Consider the following 26,444-nt stretch of genomic DNA (forward strand, 5'->3'; position numbering starts at 1 on the left):
CCAATTAACATGACCACACATGACTTGCGTGATGCCGTATACACATTATTTATTTGACCTTAACCATTTGAAACTCAGCAAATACATTGTGTCATTTTCCATGCAGTTTCCATCCCATAGCACATATTTTTCCCAGAAGGAAGTCAGTTTTTCAATGTCGTTTTCAAAAAGACAAGTCAATTGGACTCCCCGACATATATGTTTCAATTTTTAATATTTCTGTGTCGACACAACCCATTTGCATTGTACTCGTATTGAGATATTCCATGTACCAGCCCAACCAACCAGCCCCCCCCAACCCCCCAGCACATTCCTATAAATTGCACCTCACACCCTCCCTCACCAAACAGCGCAATCCAACCAACTGCAGCCCCTCTCCCCTGGTAATCCCACCCCAGCACATTTTGACAAATCTCCTGCAACCACCAGAATATTCCTTCCAGTCTCCCCTCCCCCTCTTCACACACATTCCTACCAGTCTCCCATCCCCTTCCTCACACATTCCTACCAGTTCACCCATCCTCCCCCACATATTCCTACAACCCCCACATATTCCTACAACCACCCCCCCCTCTCCCCCTCCTCACACACATTTGCAAGAGTCCCCAGTCACTTTTTGCTGATCTTTTGCCAGGTCGAAGCCTGCTTTCCATCGCTTACCTCCATACAGGCTGTGCAGAGACTTCTCTTTGAAGACGTTTGGACTGCGTGAAAGAACAGACTGCAGCAATGCAGGAAGGGCTCCTTCTGGCTCCTCACTACCTAAGCTTTCCTTCAGCTCTCTGGAGTACAAAACAGGACAGGTTAAGACAATGAGATGTACAAAAACAAAAGGACAACAAAAAGCATCAATGATTATCAGAAACCTTTTCATTTTTACAAAAGACTGAAAATTCCATTTCGACCTGAAGCTCCAGGTTCTTGAGGTATGGTGGTGTCCCTAAGGATCTCTGCCGAACTTCTCAAAGATAAGTTTCCTGGTCGTTTTTGTCACGTTTTTCCTGTTATTTTGTTGTCTCCGTCTTTACTGTGCGTTTGTTGTTTTGTTTTGTGTTAAAACTTGTGCTAATTGGTGAGTCTTCGTCGGTCTTTTCATATTCGGGTTTCCTTGAGGCCTATGCTTTCCTTTGTGTGCACAATCGTGTTATTGTATTTTCTACCTATTACCTTCAGTTTTTTTCACCACAATCCCTCCATTCTTTCAATACCCTTTGTTTCATGTCTTAAAATATAAAACATAGGTGCCTGACCACTGGGCACTCACCTGGTAGTGGCTGGATAAGATAACCAGGGAACCACTAGTAGGCATGGATGACCCACAAAATATGTAACGGAGAAGAAAATAAATACCTCTAGATTATTTTTTTTAATGCCATAAACAAACATTGGGACATCACGGGTGATAAAGGTTATGGTCAAGTTTCATCGAAATTGTGCGTGTGGTTTGAGAGAAGAAAGCAAATACATATTTTGGGGGATAACCCCCACGTAGAAACCCTGAGACCGCAATTTTTTTTTCATGTCGTGAACAAACTTTAGTTCATCACGGGTGATGAAGGCGGTGATCAAGTTTCATCGGAATTGTTGTGCAGCGCTCCCTCCTAATCCTGTCTCCATGTGCTGCACGGCGGCATTGCTGGGCGCCAAAGGCGCCCCAGCAACGTCACGCGCTCGAGGATATATTTATTTATTTATTTGGCATGGGGGCAGTGTTCAGTCAACCATCGCGTATCCGCGGAAAAAATTATCTCCTCCCACCTCAAACTCCTTAGGTTTTCATTAGTTTTTTAACACTTTCAATGCTTGGATAACAATATTTTCATTCATTTAACATTGCTTGTTAAAACATAACTGTGCTATATTGCCGGAAATATCTAAAAATTTGCCTTCCGTGTCTTCCAGGAACATCCTCCAACTGCAGACAAAATAAACCCCACCCACCCTGAAATCATACGAATGTCATTGGTATTTTAACACTTTCAATGTTTGGATAACAATTTTTTCCTTCATTAAACATTACGTGTTAAATTATAATTGTACCGTATCGCCAGAAAATATAACAATTTGAAAATTTACATTCTGCGTCTTCCAGCATCCGCTGCAACGCCGCATCATTGTCTTCTGGCTGCTTGGTGGTTGGTGAGGTGCGGTATTTTATTGTGATAAAACTTTGTATCCTGCTTATTTATCCAAAATATCCATTAAGTGGCGCATCTGCTGAAGAGCAGAATAAAAAAAAGTGAAGAAAGTGAAGAAAATTGAAAAAGTGAAACTATTAGATCGACTTGAGAGTGGTGCACGTGTTACTGTGTTGGTGAAACACTACAACATCAATGAGTCCACTATTCATTAGGTTCGTCAATGCAACAATAATTTTAGGGCGAGATCAGCATAATACATCTCCACAAAGGCAAGAATACAACATTTTAGATGTGAGGGGTTTGTGGGTCACTCCTGGGAGATCGATCGGCTGCCTCCGTGTCATGGCGGCTATGTTCAAGCAGAACTGACCGGGGATACCCATCAACAGTACCCCAAGCAGTTAAGCCTTCTTATTGATGGTAAATGTTACATATTTTATCGTATTTTATTCAATTGTCCTTATTTTTCAATTAAATGTCCTTTTTATTATTTATTTAGGATTTTTGCACTTATTTTGGGAGGTTCGAACGTATCTCATTGACTTGCATGTTATAAACTGTTCGCCGTTCGCGGAAGTTTATAGGCTTGTAGCAAGGTATTGTGTACACATTTAGGACACGGGGGACCAAAAAATGAAAGTCATTGTATGATTAAGTTTTGCATATCATTTGTTCGCCAACATCATGGGGATTCAGGATCTATTTGGGCAGAGCTTAATTCTTCCTCTTTCTATTGCTCTGACATGGTCAAATTTGGTTAGCAATTATCTGTATCAAGGAACCACTCATATCATTCAAAAATTGGTCTGATGGCTTAGATATGTATTATACACTAATTGGAAACCACATATATGGAGAATATTTGGTTTACCTGATATTTGACCTTGAGCAAAGATGTCAAGGTCATATGAAATTAACAAATTGATCAAATTGATCAGTGTTCATTCAGGTCATAAATATATATGCACATAAACTTAACCATAGAAATAAATGCTGTGATGAACCAAACAAACATCTTAGGATTAAAAGTGCAGATTTCTTTAAAACATTACGTACTTCCTAACGACCTTTGATGTTCTGTATACTGAACACAAACTGGCCTTTGGTATTTATTTTTATATCATAGGGCCTTCTTGGTAAACTTATTCTATGGTTATAAAATCAAGCTTATAGCTACCAGTAATTTTGTAGCAGCTTGGTAAATGCAATTTGTTATGTACTTCCTAACATTTTTGACCCAATCATGGAAATGAACCTAAAAACTGGTATGTAGTAATGATCCATGTTGAAACTTGCCATTTTAAATCATCACTTTATGCAGAAGTAAATTGCAATTTAAGATGTTCTATCAGATGCATTTCAAATTTCTGGAATAAGATTTTTGTAAGCTTCACTATGACTGGGGGAAATTTTGCAAAATCTGAGATTTTACACATTTGAAGGTGCCAAGATATGCAGAAGGTCATAAGAAATGTACTGTTTTGAGGAATTGTTCTATTCTTATGTATAATGATATATATCAAACAAAAAATGCATTTTCAACCATTTTTGGACAACATATACAATCATACATGTAATCCCATTTCTAAAAAATGAGCTATAAAAATGGAAAAAAAAATAGACTGTGTTTGGATAAAAAAACATGCTTTGTAAGCAACTATATCCATAGGACCCATAGCAAAGTATACATTTTCTGAAAGCACAGACACTTGGGCATTATATAACACTAACATTGTTTATCTTATTAAAACTGGGTTCAATTTCTAAGCTTTCTCCTCATTTAGGACCACAGTGTACACAATACCATGCTACAAGCCAATAGGAAGGTAACCCCAGCAGACGGCAAGGGTTTACTGTACTTTGAATGTGCCTAAACTTGTCTATTTTTTTGAAAAAAAACGGTCTCTTAAAATGTTTCAACTTCACTTCCTCTTTCACCTGTTATGTGTGGTTCTCCGTACTCTTTCAGAACTAGTCTTCTTTTTCAAAAGCCTGTTTTGAATTCAACCTTTCCTTCTTCCCATGTCGAAAAAGTCCAACTGTTACAACGTTTCTTTTCTCCATTCTCTTAATTCTCCTGCATTGCATCCCTCACGCAATGTCTTCAATCACAGCTCTGATGTAAAAAAAAAAATTGAAAACCCAGTTTGCAATGCATGTTCGTGTTCCATCAATCGTCCTTTTATTCCAACTTCAGTGCCACACCCTTAAATCTAACTCCTCCCAACTCCTCACCTGTTATACCCTCTCCTTACACCTCCCATCTTGCCCCTAATCCTACCACCTCCCTTAGCACCTCTTCTCTGTCCTCTGCTTTAGTCACAGCTCCTCCTTTGGTGTCCCAAACTGTGTGGTGTTCAAACATCTGAGGGCTCCATTCTAACCTAACACATATCTCACTCTCTCAATCAACACTCCTCAATATCTCAAACATACTCTTTCTTGGCTCTTATCACACCTCACCCTCTTCCCAAAGCCTCCCCCTCACCCCTCCCTCTCAAAGCAACCTTCACTCTTTCCCCCTCCAAGCATCCCTCTCACCTTTCTCAAACGCTCCCTCCTCACACTTCTCCCTCAAATCTTCCCCCTCCTCAAAGTTTCCCCACTCACATCCACAAAGCTAGCATGCATCAAAACACGATAGATCCTTCCATACAGGTTGCCACTGACAAACCAGACAATCTGCTTAACAGAAACTTTCCTCCTTCAAGACGTCTCTGACTCCTTAGGATCTCTCCCTGGTTACTCCCTCCTCTGGAATTAAAGACCTGAGCCTCGTCCTGGTGGTGGAGTTGCTGTCTTCATAAAAAAAACTCTATTCCTCACTCTCCATGCACTGCCCTGACTCCCCCACATGCCCAGGAATACCTCTGGCTGCAGCTTCCCTCCACTCCCACCTCTTCTTTATATGTGTGTTTTACCGTTCACCAAAGTGATGACTCCATTTACATCTCGCTCGCCGAAAACATGGACCAGCTCGCAGAAAACATCCTCTCATACTCTCTCTCTTCATCAGAAGTGGTGACATCAAGTGTCACCATGAAAGTTGGCTACGTGTGTGCACCTCTCTCACCTGCCATGGCACGATAGCAAAGGACTTCTGCAACTCATTGGGACTGACAATCTGTCGTACACCAGACGGTGGTCTCCTTGAGTTAACCTGAGGCAGTCCCTTCGGGTGGGTGCCTGGAATGTCCTATCCATAAGAGAGGATGATAACCTGTCTGTCTTAAGGCCCGGTCACACCTTGACGTTTTAGCCAACGTATGCCGATTTTTGAATTTTTTTTCTAAAACGTTGGCACACGTTGAATACGTTATGGGTAAGTTTTGATAACATTGAGAGCACGCTGAAAACACTGCCATACGTCGTTGTACGTTGGCTTTAAACGTTGTACTTTTCGGTTGTCCTCAAATTTTTTCATGCTTGAAATTTCACGACGTATGCCGGCGTACGACTCACACGTTCCGCTACGCTGGCCACAAGTTGTATGCACGGTCTGCGATCGTTGACAGACGTCAACACATGCTACTTGTAAGTTAATCATAAGTTGAGACACGCCGAGGTAATGTTTAGCGTACCCGAAACTTATTTCTAACCTATGATTAACGTGTTGTTGGCACGTTACGCGATCGTTGTCACACATCGACAGACGTTACTTTTAAGTTACTCATAGGCTGAAAGACGTCGGTATAATGGATCGTCCTTGCGTCAGCGTCCACGGCCACGGCCAGGACACTTATTTGCAGCATTCCTCAAACTTTTCTTCGGCATGACGAGGATGTTCACACTTCGATGTCTAGCTTGGCTATGATTCCAATTGTCCATCGGCAGCGTCTATTTAAAATAGTCGAGTTTGAGCGTTTTAACACGTTCAGAAGAAACGCTTCAAATTTCCAAACCCCAGCGTCAAAAAACAAAGGCGAGTGACAGAAATTTAAATCGTTCATTGTAAACAATGAAAATAGCAGAGTGGTACCGTTTAAAAGTCGTTGAGTGTAAAAAAAATCCAATTGTTGAGCGCAAGCGTCTACTTTCAATAGTGGGGTTTGAGCGATTTAGCACGTTCAATAGAAACGATTAAAATTTCCGAGCGCCAGCGTCAAAAAACAAAGGCGAGTGACAGCAATTTAAATCGTTCATTGTAAACAATGAAAATAGGTGAGTGGTACCGTTTAAAAGTCGTTGAGTGTAAAAAAAATCCAATTGTTGAGCGCAAGTGTCTACTTTCAATAGTGGAGATGCAGCCATTTAAATCGTTGAGTGGCAGCCTATGAACCTACCCGTGGACACGCGGACGCAAGGAGGATCCATCATAACCCACACCCTCCCCCTCACACCCACCTACTACTGCCAACATGAACAAACTACCACTACTACTAATACTAATACTGATACTGATACTGTTACTGCTGACATGGACATCGACTCAAAAAGGAACTCGAAAACACTGTTGGGTTCCCCTTTTATGAGCAGCATTTTTATATACCAATTCCCAAAACCGCTGGGAACACGTCTTTATATGGCAGTTGTAAGTTAGAAACACATTCATTTTTTTTTTTTTGTCGACCGGAAGACGTCATTGGAATACGTCTACATACGTCGATGTGTGTTGGGACTACGTAAAGAATTGGTTCAAAGCACGTCAAACATAAGTTAGAAATAAGTTTCGCGTAAAAAAGATATTACCGCGACGTGTTTCGACTTATGAGTAGCTTATAAGTAGCGTTTGTGGACGTGTGTAAGCGTCCACATATCGTGTGTAAAAAACTTATCCCCATCGCATGCGGAACGTGTGTCATACGCCAAGTACGTCGTAAAATTTTGAACATGTTTAAAATTTCTTGACGTACTCTACTTACTACGACGTATGATAGCGTACTTTAGCGTTCTACTCACGTATACCAAACTTACTCATACCGTATTTGACGTGCCCCAACGTTTTAGAAACATTTTTCTTAGGTCGGCATACGCTGGCAAGATCACCAAGGTGTGACCGGGATGTTGACACTTCCATTTCTACGGCAGTTATGATTTGAATCGTTGTGCGTCAGCCTTTTAATAGGCTACGTCACGACATCGTCGGCGATGCGTGCAACGCGCTATGCCGAAGTTAGACTATCGTTGGGCATCGGTTGTGTAGGCCAACAACAGGTTCAGCATTCGTTGGTATAAGTTATCTATAACACAACGAAACGTTCTGTGTCCATTACTAATATGTTATGCATACGACCAACTCGTTATGAATACGTCCGAATCTTAAAAAAAAAAACATCAAAAGTTCAACGTCAGCCAGCGTTTTACATACATTTTAATACGTTGCCATCGCTGGCTAAAACGTCAAGGTGTGACCGGGCCTTTACCATCTGAGCTCCAGCGTTTGAACACAGGTATTGCAGCACTCTCTGAGGTTCGGAGACTGATAATGATGAGAACATGGTGGTGGGTTACACCTCCCATAGGTCTGGTCAGTCTGATGGTTACCATACCCAAGGAGTTGCTGGAGCTGTCTCCCTTAAGCTGACTCCAATGATAATTGAGTTAACACCGGTCAATGAGCGCATTATGACGCAAAGGATTCATCACTCTGTGGGTGTCTTTCCCTGGTCTCTGTGTATGCTCCGACTGAGCCGAGTGATCTCACCATGAAGGACACATTATATGCCACGCTCAAGTCTGTGGTTGATCAGTGCCTCAGGCGAGATACTCTTCTCGTCTTGGAGGATTTCAATGCATCAACTGATAATGAGCGGGATATGTTTGAGACACGTTTTCATCCCCATGGGTCTGGAACTGTGAACCAGAAGAGCATTAAGTTTCTGGACCTTGCGAGAAGTCGTGCACTTAGGGTGGCTGGTTCATGGTTTCAGCACACACAGGCTCATCACTGGACTTGGTATTCCAACAATGGTGGTGTAGCAAAGGAGACTGACCATGTGCTCGTAGCTGGTCGCTGGAGAATGATCCAGAACTGCAGGTTTTACCGGAATGCTCAGTTCCTCTATAGCTATACTAACCACAGGCTTGTGCAGCAACTCTGAAGGTACAGCCTTAATCCAGGAGAATGGTACCATCCCAGCCTCGGCTGTATATTGAGTTGTGGCGTGCCTTCAAGACAACCATCGTTGATGTTGCCGGCAGATGTCTTCGAACTCACCGGAGGGCGAAGAAGAATTTTGTCTCTCAAGCAACACTGGATACCGTTGACCAGTCACAGGGCCAGGCTTTATGGCAGAGCTGAGCTGTTCAGGGAGTCGAGGCATAAAACTGCACATTCGTTGAGGGGGGAAAAGAAGGCCAATGTGTGAGGAATGTGTGAGGAGGTTGAACATCCTCTGTGGTCGTGATTACCATCCTGCTCACAGGGAAATTTGTGCATTGCGTTCCTCCAAGCCCGTCCCTCGGTGCACTGCAGTTATAGCGGAGGGTGGTGAACTCTTGACAGAGGAGTCCGAAGTGAAGGCCCGCTGGGCCGGTTACTTTGAGCGGCTGTTACAGGCTGACGCACCAGCTTTTGAGTTGGATGTCAAGGGTGTTACTATCCCTAATGCTAACCCTCCAATCAGTTGTGATCCACTTTCGTTCGTGGAAACAGGCTGCAATGAAACGGGGTAAAGCTCCTGGGATCTGTAGCATCTATGCTGAACTTCTCAAGGCTGGTGTAAATGCTGCACTTGTGTGGATGTATGCAGTTCTGTGATCTGTTTGGAACGCAGGCATTATCCCAACTGACTGGAAGAGGGCCTTGTTGTCCCTCGCTGGAAAGGGAAGGGTTATCCCCAGGACTGCAACAATGACTGAGGGATGGCACTGCTCTCAGTGCCGGGCAAGGTCATTGCTCGGATAATTCTTGATAGGGTTCGCCACCATTTGCTTGAGAACCAGCGCCCAGAGCAGTCAAGCTTTACACCAAAGAGATCAACGATTGACTGTATCCTTGCTCTTCGGGTCCTCACCGAATGGAGAGGAGAGTTTCGGCAAGGGCTGCTTGCAGCCTATGTTGATCTCTGTAAAGCGTTTGAGTAAGTGAATCCGGATGCCCTCTGGGGGATTCTTGGTCTTCGTGGGGTGCCACCAAAACTGATCAAAATGATGTCTGAACGATACTCTGGTACTGAAAGTGCTGTGAGATGTGGAGATTCCATCTCTGACTTATTCCCAGTTATAACTGGAGCTCTTCAGGGGTTTCTGCTGTCCCCCACACTATTCAGCACTTGTTTGCACTGGATTCTGGGGAGGCTGTCGGAGCGATCAAGCTACGTTGCATCATTTGGGAATGTCAAGATCTCCGACCTTGATTTCACAGACGATGCAGTCATCTTTGCAGAGACTCTGGATATCCTTTTTGGGGGCCCTAGAGGTGCTAAATGAGGAGTCAGTGCCTCTGGGATTACAGGTTTCCTGGGTCAGACTTTCATTGACATCCAGGATGCTGCTATCTTGTCTGCACCCGTTTATGGAGAAGTCACGGAGAGATTCACTTGCCTTGGCAGTGATGTTCATGTCTCCACTGGCTGTGAGCTCAAGGTCAATAGACGTCTGGGTCGGGCCTGGGGAGTCATGGATTCACTGGATAATGAGGTGTAGCGCTGCCGGTACCTGTGCGGGTGGACGAAAGTCCGAGTCTTCAGGTCCATGGTGCTTCCAGCCTTGCTTTACGGATGCGAGACTTGGACTTTGACCAGAGATCTGAGACAGAGACTTAACTCCTTCGGTACTGGGTCTCTGCTGAGAATCCTTGGATGCCGCTGGAAGGACTTTGCATCCAATGAGCGGTTGCTGAGAGAGACTCAAATGAGATTTGCTACCTGCGTAGTCCGTGAGCATCAGCTGCGGCTGTGTGGGCATGTGGCTCGTTTTTCTGACACTGATCCTGCTCACAAGATTCTCTCAGCGAGGGAGCCTCGTGGGTGGAGAAGGCCAATGTACCGACCACATGCCTCGTGGTTTCAGCAGGTTGATCAGCATCTCAAGGAGATGGGGATGGGCCATGAATCTGCCTGGAGGATGGCCAGACGGAGGCCCTTGGAGTACCGGCGGAAAGTGAAAGCAGTAACACGCTGCTCCAGCGCATGCTCCCTCCCATACCGGACCTGACAATCTGTCAACTTGCCAAGCAGAATCTCAATAAATGATAAGCAATCTCTTCTGGGGTTGGTTTTGACCAATTTCCCTGCAAATATCCGCTGTTCTTCATCTGATCCAATCGGTTCATCTAAACAGATGCTTGTCAAAGTGGATATCTATCTGGCTGTTATTAGAGCACCACATCAGCGCTGACGAGTCGAGCATTTCACTCAGACCAACTAGCAGGGACTTCAAGCAGCCATCCAGCTTCTTGACTGATCTTGCATTTCTACTGTCACCGAAAAAGTCATCCTGCGAATTCTTTCAAATTAATTTACTCTCTCTCATGCCAAGATCAATTCCATCTCGTCTTCAGTCGTCATACCCTTCATCCCACCCATGGTACACTGAAGCTTGCTGTGTGGCAGTTGTCCTGCAACAACTTGCCTTCGCCTCATGGAAGGCAAATCCAACTGAAGGTAATCTCAGTTCCTTCCACAAAGCTCGGAACAAGTGTGTGTCCACCCTCAGGAGAGCCAGGAAACAACATCTTTCTAATCTCAATTCTGAACTCTCAAACCTGACTCCCTCCTCCAAATCCTGGTGACATCTGGTTAACCATCTGGTGGGGGGATTAGGTATGGTCCAAGGATCATGCCATTAGATTTTGGATGTGGTCCAAAGTCCAATATGGCCACTATGGCGGCCATTTTGAAAAAATATTTGAATTTTTGTTTTTGCATTTGTACATGTTTTAAGTGATTTCCAACCAAAAAAAAATAAATTTGTTAGAGAAAAAAAAAATTTTTGCAACTTTTTTTCAAAAAAAATTTCCATTTTATTTGAAAAATATTTTAATTTTTTTTTTTTGCATTTCTACATGTTTTAAGTGATTTCCAACCCCCCAAAAAAACATTTGTTAGAGAAAAAAAAAATTGCACCTTTTTTCAAAAAATTTTCGATTTTATTTTTTTGGCATTTCTACATGCGCGTCGATCTAGTTTAGTTTATTCAATCGTGGTTCAGTAGAGTCTGATCCGTTTTGACCTACAATGAATAGGATATCAGGTTCACTTAAGTGACCCAGCAGTATTGGCGGCGGAGGTTTTGCACTCCACCGAGTGCTCCCCCTCGAGTTAACCTCCGCCATCGAAGATGGACGGAGGTTACCGTTTTCACCCCTGTCTGTTTGTTACTTACGAAATCTAAAGATTTCGTAAGTATATTGATGACTTCCGTTTCTGTTTTTTGTGTGTTTGTGCGTTTGTTTGTTTGTTTGTGTTTGTTTGTTTGTGGGCACGATAACTCGAGAACGGAAGAAGCTACCAATGTCCAATTACACCACGTGATTCAGGTGGGTGAAGTCTATGACTGCTTGTTTGTGTGTTTGTTACTTACGAAATCTAAAGATTTCGTAAGTATATTGATGACTTCCGTTTCTATTTGTTTGTTACTTACGAAATCCAAAGATTTCGTAAGTATATTGATGCCTTCCATTTCTGTTTGTTTGTTTGTTTGTTTGGGTTTGTTTGTTTGTAGGCATGATAACTCAAGAACGGAAGAAGCTACCAATGTCAAATTACACCACGTGATTCAGGAGGGTGATGGCTCGTGCTGATTAGATTTTGGTCAAAATCGGTCAAAGGTCAAGGTCACAGTGAGGTCAAACATAATTCCGTAAATTCACGTGGAGAAATGGAGTATTTTTTCTTCGCTCGACGTTACGACTTCGTTTTAACTTCGATTTTAATTTTTTCTTCGGTTTTTGCGATCGCTAAGGACGCTTAAAACTCGGTTGTAGAAATTCTGGTAAAAATCGGATGTTTTGGAGACGTTTTAAGATTGTATAAAAAAATATTTCATTCGACGCGTCACGGGTAGTCCCATGATGCAGTGCGCTCGAGCAGACGCGTCGTTCAGTTATGTTAAGGTATAATTGCGTGGAAAAATGGAGATTTTTGCTTCGGTCGACGTAACGATTTTTTATGGTTTGATGGAGAATCATTGTAGAAACTTCAGGTTTGCATCGTTACCTTCTCTTGAGACAGCTTTTGTTAGACAAGGTCAGAGGTCAAGTTGACGATTTCGTAAGTACCAGTCTATGACTGCTTGTTTGTGTGTTTGCTCGTTTGTTTGTTTGTTTGTTTGTTTGTAGGCACGATAACTCGAGAACGGAAGAAGCTACCAATGTCAAATTACACCACGTGATTCAGGAGGGTGATGGCTAGTGCTGATTAGATTTTGGTCAAAATCGGTCAAAGGTCAAGGTCACCGTGAGGTCAAATATTCGATTTTTGATAGTTTGGTACAGATAACTCGAGAACGGAAGAAGCTACCAATGTCAAATTACACCACCTGATTCAGGAGGGTGATGACTAGCGCTGATTAGATTTTGGTCAAAATCGGTCAAAGGTCAAGGTCGCAGTGAGGTCAAACATTCGATTTTTGATGGTTTGGTGCAGAATCATCGGAGAAACCTCTGGTTTGCGTCGCTACCTTCACAAGAGACAGCTTTTATTCGACAAGGTCAGAGGGCAAGTTGACGATTTCGTAAGTACCAGTCTATGACTGCTTGTTTGTTTGTGTGTTTGCTTGTTTGTTTGTTTGGTTGTCGGCACGATAACTCGAGAACGGAAGAAGCTACCGATGTCAAATTGCACCACGTGATTCAGGAGGGTGACGGCTCGTGCTGATTAGATTTTGGTTAAAATCGGTCAAAGGTCAAGGACACAGTGAGGTCAAACATCCAAAAAATGATAACTCGACAACGGAAGAAGCTACCAATGTCAAATTACACCACGTCATTCAGGAGGGTGGTGGCAAGCGCCGATTAGATTTTGGTCAAAATCGGTCAAAGGTCAAGGTCACAATGAGGTCAAACATCCAAAACATTCGATTTTTGATAGTTTGGTACAGAATAATCGTAGAAACTTCTGGTTTGCGTCGCTACCTTCTCTCAAGACAGCTTTTATGAGACAAGGTCAGAGGTCAAGTTGACGATTTCGTAAGTACCAGTCTATGACTGCTTGTTTGTTTGTTACTTACGAAATCTAAAGATTTCGTAAGTATGTTGATGACTTCCGTTTGTTTGTTTGTTATCTTGCCAAAACGAAGTTTTTGCAAGATATGTTAGTCAGCTTGGATGTTTTTTGTTTTTTTTGTCTGTAATCACGCATAAAAAATTCTGCAGAGCACAGTTATCATTGGAAATTTTTGTAACTTCGCATATCAGAGGCCTATAGAGGTCCCTTTCAGAGCATAAAATTTTGAAGGTCAAGGTCACTTTGTCGCAAATCAGGGGAGTCGATGAAACCCTTATTTTTTGAGAAATTTTGATCGGATCGTCTTCAAACTTCATGGTCTGGCGCTCAGCTGATTAATTTTTGGTGGCGATTGACCTTGACTTTCATATATACACACACACACACACACACACACACACACACACACACACACACACACACACACACACACACACACACACACACCTGGTGTTGGCGCAGTGGTTAGGGCAGCGGCTTGGGATCCAAAAGGTCCTGAGTTCAAGCCCCGTTAGGCCACTGAATTAATACACCAGGGGGTTGACTCAGCCTGTCATCCTTCCGAGGTCGGCGAAATGAGTACCAGTATACTGGGCCGGTGTATACCCCGGTTAAAATAGGTGTACCATATCCCTGTGTCGTGAGAGGCGACCAGGGTTGCGTCAGGAAGGGCATCTGGCGTAAAACATGTGCCAAATCACTATGCGGATCATAAGGATGATCCGCTGTGGCGACCCCTAACGGGAGCAGCCGAAAGAAGAAGAAGATATGTGTATGTATATATATATATATATATATATATATATATATATATATATATATATATATATATATATATACATATACATATTTTTTTTTTTTTGTCTGTAATCACGTATAAATCACTCTGCAGAGGATAGAAATTTTTGTAACTTCGCATATCAGAGGCCTATAGAGGTCCCTTTCAGCGCATAAAATTTTGAAGGTCAAGGTCACTGTCGCAAATCAGGGGAGTCGACGAAACCCTTATTTTTTGTGTAATTTTGATCGGATCGTCTTCAAACTTCATGGGAATATAGTTCATGGTCTGGCGCTCAGCTGATTAATTTTTGGTGGCGATTGGCCTTGACCTTCATGGTTAGCGCCGAAGGTCAAACATATTTGACCCCAAGGTCAAATTTTCAAGTTTTAGGAACCATATCGTGTAGTACCTCAAATTGAACACCTCGATGAGTGCTTTCTAGATATGTCAAGCTTGAAACATAATGACGTCATTTGGTGACGTTATGAGGCAAACGCATATTTTTCATGGTTACTCTGCAGAACGATTCTCATCGGAATCTCTCGTAGGCAGATATTCCTCAAGGAGTCGCTCCTGGTGGATAGCAGCTCTGTTCACCTCAGTGTGACCTTAAAGAAGTCACACGTGGTCACCTTTTGGCAAGATACGGGTCACCCTGCGGGTGACATTGATTTTTTTACTTACGAAATCTAAAGATTTCTTTAGTATATTGATGCCTTCCGTTTCTGTTTGTTTGTTTGTTTGTTTGTTTGTTTGTGTTTGTTTGTCGGCACGATAACTCGAGAACGGAAGAAGCTACCAATGTCAAATTACACCACGTGATTCAGGAGGGTGATGGCTCGTGCTGATTATATTTTGGTCAAAGTTGGTCAAAGGTCAAGGTCACAGTGAGGTCAAACATCCAAAAAAAAGTTATAACTCGAGAACGGAAGAAGCTACCAATGTCAAATTACACCACATGATTCAGGAGGGTGATGGCTAGCGCTGATTAGATTTTGGTCAAAATCGGTCAAAGGTCAAGGTCACAGTGAGGTCAAACATCCAAAACATTCGATTTTTGATGGTTTGGTACAGAATCATCGTAGAAACTTCTGGTTTGCATCCTGACCTTCTCGAGAGACAGCTTTTATTAGACAAGGTCAGAGGTCAAGTTCATGATTTCATAAGTACCAGTCTATGACTGCTTGTTTGTTTGTTTGTAGGCATGATAACTCGAGAACAGAAGAAGCTACCAATGTCAAATTACACCACGTGATTCAGGAGGGTGATGGCTGGTGCTGATTAGATTTTGGTCAAAATCAGTCAAAGGTGAAGGTCACAGTGAGGTCAAATATTCGATTTTTGATGGTTTGGTACAGATAACTCGAGAACGGAAGAAGCTACCAATGTCAAATTACACCACGTGATTCAGGAGGATGATGGCTCGTGCTGATTAGATGTTGGTCAAAATCGGTCAAAGGTCAAGGTCACAGTGAGGTCAAACATCTAAAAAATGATAACTCGAGAACGGAAGAAGCTACCAATGTCAAATTACACCACGTGATTCAGGAGGGTGGTGGCTGGCGCTGATTAGATTTTGGTCAAAATCGATCAAAGGTCAAGTTCACAGTGAGGTCAAACATCCAAAACATTCGATTTTTGATGGTTTGGTACAGAATCATCGTAGAAACTTCTGGTTTGCGTCGCGACCTTCTCCAGAGACAGCTTTTATTAGACAAGGTCAGAAGTCAAGTTGACGATTTCGTTAGTACCAGTCAATGACTGCTTGTTTGTTTGTGAACAGTATTACGGAAAAACTCCTTGATGGATTTTGACGAAACTTGGTGGGGGGATTAGGTATGGTCCAAGGATCATGCCATTAGATTTTGGACTTGGTCCAAAGTCCAATATGGCCGCGATGGTGGCCATTTTGAAAAAATATTTGAATTTTTGTTTTTGCATTTCTTCATGATTTAAGTGATTTCCAACCCCCCCCCCCCAAAAAAAAATAATTGTTAGATAAAAATAATAAAAAAAATTTGCAACTTTTCTTTCAACAAAATTTCTATATATTTTTTTTTTTTTTTGCATTTCTACATGTTATAAGTGATTTCCAACAAAAAACATGCCAAAATTATAATTGTGGCTGATTTTGGAACTTCAGGTGGATATACCCACGTAAAATCAATTTGTCTCAAGGAATCTCGTTATGACGAATGACTTGAGTATGTAAAAGTTAAAAGTAAAAGGGAAAGTTGCAAACTATAACTCTGTGAGCACTGTTGACGTCAAATTGAATGAATAGGATATCAGGTTCACTTGAGTGACCTAGCAGTATTGGTGGCGGAGGTTTTGCACTATACCGAGTGCTCCCCCTCTAGTTAAGTATGTTTCTGGTGTATTTTCCCCCTCAATTCACTCCCTTACCTCAAATGGCCGCACAGCTCACACCGCACACAAAAAGGCTGAATGCATAAACTCTGTGTTCGCTTCTAATTCTTGTGCCCCAAACCCATTGCTTTCTGTACCCAGCTTACCCAGTCGCACACACTGTTCCTGGACTCTGCGTCCCTTTCTCCGGACAAGGTGGAGAGTTTCTTGTGAAACCGACTCTGATTCGGCAACAGGTCCAGATGGCATCACCGCACGTGTCCTATAAACCTGTTCTGCTGCTTTTGCTCACCCTCTCTCTGTTCTATTCACCCTCTCATTTGCTCAAGGTCATCTGCCATCTGATTGGAAATCAGCAAACATTACCGCTCTGCATAAAAAGGTGCAAAAACAGATCCCTGTAACTACAGACCAATCAGCCTTCTCCCAATCATCAGCAAGGTCATGGAATCTATCATCGTTTCCAACATCCAATCTTCCTTCTTCTCCAATGGCTTGATTTCCAATCATAAATTTGGATTCAGACCAGGTCATTCTGCACTGGATATGCTGCTTCTGCTTCCCCAACAATGGATCGAGGTCTTCAATGCCATTCATGAGATCATAGCCATCTCCCTCGACATATTGTGAGCTTTCGATACACCCTGCCCTGCTCACCAACCTCTCTTCCCATGGTATCCAAGGCAATCTCCACTCATGGCTTACAGACTTCCTCCACTGTCGCAGTTAATATGTGGCCCTTAATGGATTTCTCTCATTCCCTCTTCCTGTTCAGGCTGGAATTCCTCAAGGCAGTGTTCATGGCCTGTGCTTTTTCTGGTTTTCATCAATGATCTCTGATTCTCTGGAAAATCCTCTTTATCCCTTTGCTGATGACTCTACCCTCTGCAGTACCATCTGTCATCCCTCAGTTCAGCAAGCAGCAGCCTCTTCACTCTCTGCAGATCTGGATAAAATTACAAGCTGGTCAAACGCTTGGAACATGTCCTTCAATCCTGACAAATCTTACACTCTCACTCTGTCTCTCCAAAAGGACTGTCTGGAAAAAACCCCACCATCTACTTTCTCAACAATCCTCTTGAAGAAGTCATTTCATTCAAGCTTCTGGGTCTCACTATCTGCCATGATCTTTCCAGGGAAAGCCACATTTCCAAGCTGGCCTCCAGAGCCAGTCACCAACTGGGTATCCTCTATTGTGCAAAGTCCTTCCTTGGCACACTTGAGCTCCTGATCACGTACAAAGCTTTCATCCACAGCCTGATCGAGTACTGCTCTCCCCTCTGGGCTGGTGCTCCCACCTCGCACCTTTCGCAGCTTCATGCTGTGGAAACCAAGGGTTTTCAGATCATTGGTATCACCCACAATTAAACCGAGTCTTTGGGTCTCTCACTCTCACCGCAAGCAGGTCCGGTGGTCTTTCTGTCTTCGACCGTCTCCTCTCTGGCCTCGAACTCCCACCCTCCCCCCCCTCGCTCTGTTTCTGACCTGTTCTCCCCCCCCCTCGCTCTGTTTCTAACCTGTTCTCCCCCCCCCCCATATTTCCACAGGGCGCTCAAGGTCCACCAGCATCCACCCTCTGGTAAAACTACCAAAATCAAGAATTATTGCTCACCTTCACTCTTTCATTCTTCTTTTTCCCCACCTCTGGAACAAATTCCCACACTCTCTTCAATCGCACTCTTCCCTCCAGGTCTTCAAAACAGCTGTTCCCCACTATCTCATATCTTCCCCCACCCAAAACCATGATCTTTTCTACCCTGGTTAATCCACCCCATACCCACCTCCTTCAAATTCCCTGCTTTCCTTCCTGAAAGTCCCTGTAGTGTTCATCTTATTCACCCCATGTAACCCACCCCATCCCTCTCCCTCCTAGATATCCTCATATTTCTGCTCCCCACTGTTTTGTGCTTCCCTCTCCCACCCATAGTCTCCTGCTCCCTTTGTTGTACGTTCTATGTGTTTGCTCCTAAACGAGCCTCAACAAAACAACTGATTATTTAATTACAAATGCAGAAATACAGTTTTGTGAAGATAAGTGCAATGCAAAGTTAGGCAGACATTGATGGTCATACAGCTGTGACATCATGTGCCTCTGTACTCATCAAGCAGCTGTGTACAACAATCAGACAGAGTGAAATTACACCTCTGTCCACCCCCTTTTCACAGGGTGCTTGGAGGGAGGGAGAGGAGGGGAGTTATTAACAAGGAAATCAACACTCAGAACATTTGACTGAAAAATATAGTTAGGTTTGAATGAAAAGAAAGCACAGGTGAGTTTACATGCTATGGTGCCACACGCAGAGTTCAAACAGCCAGAGCATATGTTTTAATTGATGCAACTATGAAAACATTTGGCCATTGCAATTTCTTTGGACATTTGATCCTTGGAGATGAGATATCAGGTCACCAACCACATCACATGGATGTAGATATTTTCCACCGAGCAACCGTGGAGGAGCCCATACTAGTGAAGGCGATGCAAGAAGGCTACATATTATTGCTAAAAAGAACCCCAACCACCACCGAACACCCCTGATGAAGAGTGCAGCGGTAAAAAAAAATAACGAGATTCGGTATGACAGGAAAGAGCAGTGAAGTACTTACATGTGATCAGTTGATACTTGGGAAAGGGCGTGGCAGAGTTGCGATACCAACCCCTCTTCACGAAGGGAAAGAAGACGAGTTGCGTCATCTGATATTCTTGGGCTGAACAACAGAGACTTCGTCGTCGTTGCCGGTAAAGGAGATGGTAAAGGAAGTTCACTCAACACTAGAAAAAAAATACCAATGTGCATTGATAGCTGAAAATGATTCACATTTTGCTCGAAAAAAATAAAATTAAAGTAAATAATGTGGGGAAAAAAAGAGGGGGAGGGAGGGTTGGAAGTGGTTTATACAAAAAAACAAAAACTCACCCTTCCAAGAAATAAAAACAATATGATAGATCTACTTTGGGAATGAAAGAAGTAGCAGTCATCGTTCAGATGCAGCACATGGCTGGGGGTTGCATCATTTATGGGAGTGTGGTGATTCCTTACATGCTCCTTTATTTGTTCGCAGGCAGCACGTGATTGCTGGTTGCATCATTGCTGGAAACGCTGCTGTGTCACTGATGCAGTGCCCCCAATAGGTTAGAGAAGGAATTTGTCATTTATTCAGGGTGCCGGCGATAGCTCGCCTACTATTCGTGAAGGACACAGTGGGATATTTAACAACCACAAACGACCAGTGCTGCCAGAGGGGTCTTTTGGCTTAACGTCCATCCTATCTGCCGCACGTTCCTGTGAAACACGAGGATGAAGGTTAAAAGTTGGGTGGACATTTAAACCCAGTTTAGGGAGCTTCGAAGGATGAGTGTGAAAACACTGAGGCTATCACGAACAGCCTGAAAGCCACTGTCACACCTTGATGTTTTAGCCAGCGTATGGCAACGTATCAAAATGTATGTAAAACGATGGCGTACACTGAACTATTGATGTTTTTTTCAGTTTTTTTGGCACATTCATAACGAGTTGGACATATGCATAACGTATTAGTAACGTACACAGAACGTTTCGATAAGTTATAGATAACTTATACCAACGAATGCTGAGCGTGTTGTCGGCGCTCACAACCTATGCCAAACGATAGTCTAACTTATGCATAGCGCGGCAGCGTATCGCCGACGATCACGTGGCGTAGCCTATTCATAAGCTGCGGCTCGACGATTCAAATCTTAACCGCACTAGACATCAAAGTGTGAAGCCGCTGTCACACCTTGACGTTTTAGCCAGCGTATGCTGACATATGAAAATTTGCCGAACCAAGCTGGCATACGTCGAATACGTTATGGGTAAGTTTTGTATACGTTAAGAGCACGCTGGCATACGTCATAGTACGCTGGCATATGTCGTCATACGCCGAGTACGTCGAGAAATTTTCAGTATGTTGAAAATTTCTCGATGTACGAGACACATTCCGCATACGCTGGCATAAGTTGTAGGCACGCTACGCGATCGTTGACACATGTTACTTGTAAGTTACCCATAAGTCGAAACACGTCGAGGTAATGTTTAGCATACCCGAAACTTAATTTTTAAACTATGAGTAACGTGCTTTGAACTTATGAGTAACGTGCTTTGAACATATGTGTAACGTTTCTCCAACGCACATTGACGTATGTAGACGTATTTGATTGACGGCTACCGGACGACCACAGAACTTACTCAACGTGTTTCGAACTTACAGCTACCGTATAATGGCGTATTGCCAGCGTTTAGGGGAATTGGTATATAAAAATGGGCTTCACAGGAGGAACCTGTCAGTGTTCCAGACTCCATGATTTCTTTTTTTTTGTTTTTGTTTTTTTTTAATGTTTTTTTACGTTGAAGTGTTGATGTTTTTTCATGTTTTTGGCCTATTCCTTACGAGTTGGACAATGCATAATGTATTACTAATGTACACAGAACGTTTCGATAACTTATAACAATGAATGCTTAGCGTGTTGGCGGCGTTCATAACGTATGCCCAACGATAGACTAACGTATGCATAGCGTGCGGCAAAGTATCGTCGACGATCACGTGGCGTAGGCTATTCATAGGCTGGCGCTCAACGATTCAAATCGCTGCCGCTCGACTATTTAAAATTGACGCTGGCGCTCAAACATTTTAATCATTACCAAGCTAGACATCGACCTATCAACATCATCGTCATGCTGAGGAAAACTTCAAACAATACTGACAAGAAGTCTCCTGGCCATGGCCGTGGACATGGACGCAAGGAGGATCCATCATTGCCCAAACCCTCCCCACCACGGACACCCTCTGATGGAGAGGATGCTAGCTCCATCGCCTCTCGGGCATCGTCGGGGGCATCGATAGCTGTGTGCGAGGCCTCCGCCTCCTCTCAGCCAACCCTTGCGAAGAAGAGGGCCATGAAGAGCCAGTATTGTCTCAATTTCAAAGACGAGCAGCTCATGTGCGATTTCCTTCGAGACAACCCATGCATGTGGAACATCAAGAAGACAGACTACCGCAGGGTGGACAAGAAGGCAAAGCTCTGAGAAGATCAAGGCAAGGCCATGGCGAAGTCTGTGGAGCACCTTCAAGGGTGGTTCAAGTCCCTGCGAGACACCCACACCCGTCTGGACAAAAACAAGAGCGGTGACGGCGCCCCGGAATTGAAAGAGAGGGAGCAGTGGGTGAAGGATAACTTCGGCTACCTCAGGACTGTGGTCCGCCATCGTGCTGAGCCCGTCAAAAGTGTAAGTATAAACACATTAATATCAATACTAATATTTAATTATATTAGTTTTACTGTACTACAGATCTCTAAGCAAATTATTCATTGATTACTACAAATCATTGAATTTTCCTCTTATTTTTGCCTTGTAATTTACTAATCAATTGTCATAATTGCAGGTAAAGGAAACCATTGCAGCACACAGCGGTGACCTCGAGGCTGCAGAGGCTGCCTGTGCAGAGCTCATGGTTTGTGACGACAGCACGCCCTCCCCTGTCCCCTATTCATCTGCACAGGGCAAGGGGAACCGTGGCTACGACGATGAGCAGTTGCTGCAGTCACTCGAGAAGAGGGTGTACGAGTCCGGGGAGCTCCTCAAAGTTCTCGCAAAGCCTCAGCCCATCACAGCCGGCATTGCCTTTGCCAACTACATGCGTGACAGCCTGCTCAGCATGTCCAAGCGCAGGCTCCGGATGGCAAGGTCACGCTTCACCCCAATCCTCAGTGAGCTATTGGACTACGACAGTGATGAGGAAGAACCTCCCACAGTTCACACCTTTCCTGCTCCTGCTTCGGTGCGTACATGTATGGCACCAGCTACGCACCAGCCACCTTGCCAAATGTGCAGACAAAAGGCACCACCTGCGTCATCCTGGGGCTCACAGAGAACTGTGCATGTGGACCCAAACATGCAGCAGCCACAGTGCCAGTCCATGATGCCTCCTCCCCCTCAACATGGGTTGCAGCCAACCTCCACCTCTGCATCTGCAGTTATAAGCTCGGCTGAGCAGGAACCGATCCAGAGCCCAAGCGCCTTTGACATTAGCAGTCAAAGCCTGTTCAACATGTCTGGGTTCTCAGGAATGCTCAACCTGTCCAGCGATCCCATTGCTGCAAGCACCCCGTGTGGGGAGCTGAAGACACCTCCACCACCAGAGAAGAACTACGTACAGTGACAGCTTGTTTGTGTACTTCTCTACATTTGCAGAGACATTGTTTTGGCCATGTTTGTGGCATTTTTATATACCTTTGACCAGTGTTTTGTTCCATTATTTTTCAGAGCACTGAATAAAAGCTGAGCAAACTCTTGATGTTTGTTGATGTTATTGTTTTAATATTTAAAAATAACAAGCTGGTAGGCGAAATGGCTGCTCGCTCTACATGGAAAGCTGGCCGACGCGACTTGCCGATATTCATGTACATGCTATGAATCAATTTAGCACAATAAATAAGATTATCACAGCCCACTTAGTTTGCACCCAGAAACCCGCCTTGCGAAATTTGAGGCATGTTTCCAAAGACACTATAACAAATGGCGGCCCTGGTAATCACATTTATGTGGCAAGAGAGTCCAAATGGCCCAAAACGTATGGTCCAAAAAAATACGAAGCATGCGTTTTGGTGGGTGTGGCTTGGAGTTAGGGAGAGACTGGACCTAGGGGACAGGGTGTTTTAGCAACGCGCCTCCCCAAACAGGGAGCCCCTCCCTTTGGGGGCAGAGCTAAAATACCCTCCCGGAACTGTTTCGCGCCATATTCGCGGCCGTGGTAATCACATTTATCTCTTCGCTAAAGATTTAATTTTTAGCAGCGTCTCGCGTAGCGAACGCTGCTCTAAAAAGAGAGCTCGTTGTGCTTCTTCTTCTTCTTCTTTTTTTCTTCTTCTTGTGAAGACGAATTCTTCATATTATGACTCGGCTCTTTTATATACACGATCGGGATCTCCTTAAATACTAAACACTTGTACATATCCTCACATTGAGGGTGCCTTTGAGAGCGTCTATCATGAACTTTTAAATATATTCGGACATTTGTTTTAAAGTTTCGAAAAGTTCACATTACTATTTAAAGATTATTCCATGTAATGGATTGTAATTCCGTAAATACATTCTTTATTTCTAAAATACACTATATTTTCCATAATTACATAAATACAGTATGACGGGTCTTGCAATTGGCTTAATCAAGGCACGTGACGAAATACTGGAAGTTTTTGTTGTTGTTGTTTATTTGTTTTTTTGGGGGGGGGGGTCGCGGCAACAAAAGGTTGAGAACCACTAAGCTAGACATTACCTCGACGTGTTTCGACTTACGAGTAACGTGTGTCAACGATCGCGTAACGTGCCTACAACACGTTACTCATAGGTTAGAAATAAGTTTCGGGTACGCTAAACATGACCTCGACGTGTTTCGACTTATGAGTAACTTACAAGTAACGTGTCGATGTGTGTCAACGATCGTGTAACGTGCCTACAACTTATGCCAGCGTATGCGGAACGTGTGATTCATACGCTGGCATACGTCAGGAAATTTCAAGCATGGAAAATTTGTCTAACAGCTCGGCGAACTACGACGTTTGCCAGCGTACTACGACGTATGCCAGCGTGCTCTTAACATATACAAACTTACCCATAACGTATTCGACGTGTGCCGGCGTTTTAGCCCAATTTTGCACACGTCAGGCATACGTTGGCGAAATTGTCAAGGTGTGACAGGGCCTTGAAGAACAGCTTATCAATATGTAAACAGGCAGGATAAATCAGAATGCTTTGCAGTTGGGAAATAGCAATCTGAAGAAACATGACAGGAAGGGATAGGATTCAGTTTCAGGTTGTTATGGTAATACAAGGAACTTTTAATGAGGAAGATTCCATTTGGCCCATCTGTAAACACCACAAATTCAGTGTAAGTTTGACAATTTAAATTTACTGGCGTAGGAGATATTGGGGGTGGGGGGAGGGGGGAGAGGGGAGTGCGGATGAGAAATACGGCAGGAAGAGACATCACCAGGGTGTTCAATAAATATACGTGCATGTGTGCATGTGTAGATGTGTCGATGTATATATAAACAATATTGAAGTACAAGAACAACTACGAGGTTACTCTTTCATGTCACGACGTCACCAGATATGCCTCCACCTACAGTATTACATCATTATGCATACTTGTACTTAGTTTGATTTGAAATCCTTGAAACCAGATTCAAAATATTAAACCATTCTGGTTGCCAGACCATGCGTCTGATCAGGTATAAAATTAAAACATATATATATTCCCCATGACTACGAGATCATAATGGTGAACTTTCACGTCGATTTTATGAAGCGGTTGAAGATAAATTATTTTTTAAAGATTTTCATTCAATCCAATATGGCTTCCAGACCATGTGACATATTCATTATTGGTGAACACCCTGGTATCCCCAAGGCTTGGGGAACATGTGGGTGAAGTTTCCCCTCGATCTGTAAAGCCGTTCCAGACGAGGTTTTTCAAGGTTTATTCTTCAAAAATAAATCATAACTGTGAAACCATGTGATGTACGATGTCACAGGTGGAGAACCTTTTGCTCCTCATGGATAGGCGATCATACCTGCAGTTTTCCCTCAATTTGTTCAGCTGTTTCAGAGTTGTTTTTTGAAGTTTTTATGTTAAAAACAATGTCCCCTGCCAAATGCTTCTAGGTACTGATGTAACTCAAAATTAAACTTACCTACTGTTTCTGCTCCCCCTAACTTTCCAGGGAGATCATTTCATGCATCAACTAATCGCTGAATGAAACACACCTCTCTTACTACCATCAGAGCTATCCTCCTCTCGACTTTCAGGCTATGAACCTTGGCCGTGTCGTCATCCATTCTAGATTACACAGAGATTACAGTTCCAGAGCACACAAAGAATTTGCGTGCCGTACACATACAGTTACCAGTTGTGCCGTAGTCCGTAGTGAGTCACAAGCAATGCGCTTGGCCAGCACGTGCGGCGGAGGTCTTACGCCACACGTTAAGTTAACATCGTTGAGATTGTCATGCGTCTTATGCCCGCTCGGCCAAATTTTAGAACGTGCGAACATATTTTCATGTTGCTCAATGTGAAAAAAAATTTTAGCGCATGAAAATTTAAACTTCTACATCGATGCTGTAAAACCTGAGAGCTGTAAATCACTCTCCTGGATTTGATTGCACTTGCTCAAAGTAAACTGTACAGTGCTTACGTAGGCTATGTCACGCTTTGCCATTGTACTTCGGCATGCATCCACATGAGCACTCTCCAACACGGAGGAATAATTAGTAAGTAAATCGAAAGTACCCACAATGTAAATAGCTGACTGCTCATGGAAACGGAAGTGAAAAAGGGGGATTTTCTGCACCAGTTTTTGTGAGCTTCCGGTGGTGAACGTGACCGAGATACAAACTTATAAAAGTTCCGAGCCAATCCCGTACCAGAAATTGTTTTAGCAAAATTACCGAGCCAGATCGGAACCGACTTTTTGCAACCAAGTCCGAGCACTAAGCTGATCCTTGAAGTTGCCCATTACTTACGTCCTCCCAGGTGCACATCCTCACACCCACAGCCACTCTTTGCTTCCTATCACTAATCTAGTTAGCCATCTGATCAGCCACTCCACATGCCCTCACCTTTGCTCACAATTTCGTACACTGTACCTTATCAAATGCTTTCTGAAAAAAAATCAAGATATAAGACGTCAACCGCACTTCCCTAATCCACCCAATCAGAAACTACTTCATCGAAATTGAATACATTTGTAAAGCAACATCTCCCTTTGGTAAATCCATGCTGACAGCCTTTATTTACTTTGAATATACAGTACTATGTTTAAATGGTTCCCCATCTGATCCAAAGTTAAAATTCACATCTTTCCCACATCTGAAATTAAACCAAGTGATCTATACCTCCCACATTATTCACTGTGGTGTTACATTTCCTATTCTCCAATCCACTGGTGAATGTCCTCACTCCAATGACCTGTCCAATAACATCACATTTATATTCTCTACCACCTTCCTCAATACTCTTGGATACACA

General features: G+C 43.4%; 1 protein-coding gene across 8 annotated transcripts in view; it reads right to left on the minus strand.

Moving 5' to 3' along the window:
• LOC147016270 (nipped-B-like protein) overlaps positions 1-26,444 on the minus strand; it is a 110,035-nt gene that overhangs the window by 64,240 nt on the left and 19,351 nt on the right. For 7 of the 8 annotated variants that reach the window (XM_085844845.1, XM_085844851.1, XM_085844852.1 and 4 more), the window contains exons 3-4: positions 19,005-19,170; positions 661-782 (exon numbers count right to left, since the gene is read on the minus strand). In XM_085844845.1, the coding sequence (XP_085700971.1) occupies positions 661-782; positions 19,005-19,170 (288 nt within the window). Of the gene's footprint in view, positions 1-660; positions 783-19,004; positions 19,171-26,444 lie in introns of those variants that run through there. The other variant, XM_085844844.1, reaches the window with a different exon arrangement.

The sequence above is a fragment of the Eptatretus burgeri genome, chromosome 11 (genome assembly GCF_056783735.1).
Source record: "Eptatretus burgeri isolate ZD-2024b chromosome 11, Ebu_testis_v1, whole genome shotgun sequence".
Classification (NCBI taxonomy): Eukaryota; Metazoa; Chordata; class Myxini; order Myxiniformes; family Myxinidae; genus Eptatretus; species Eptatretus burgeri.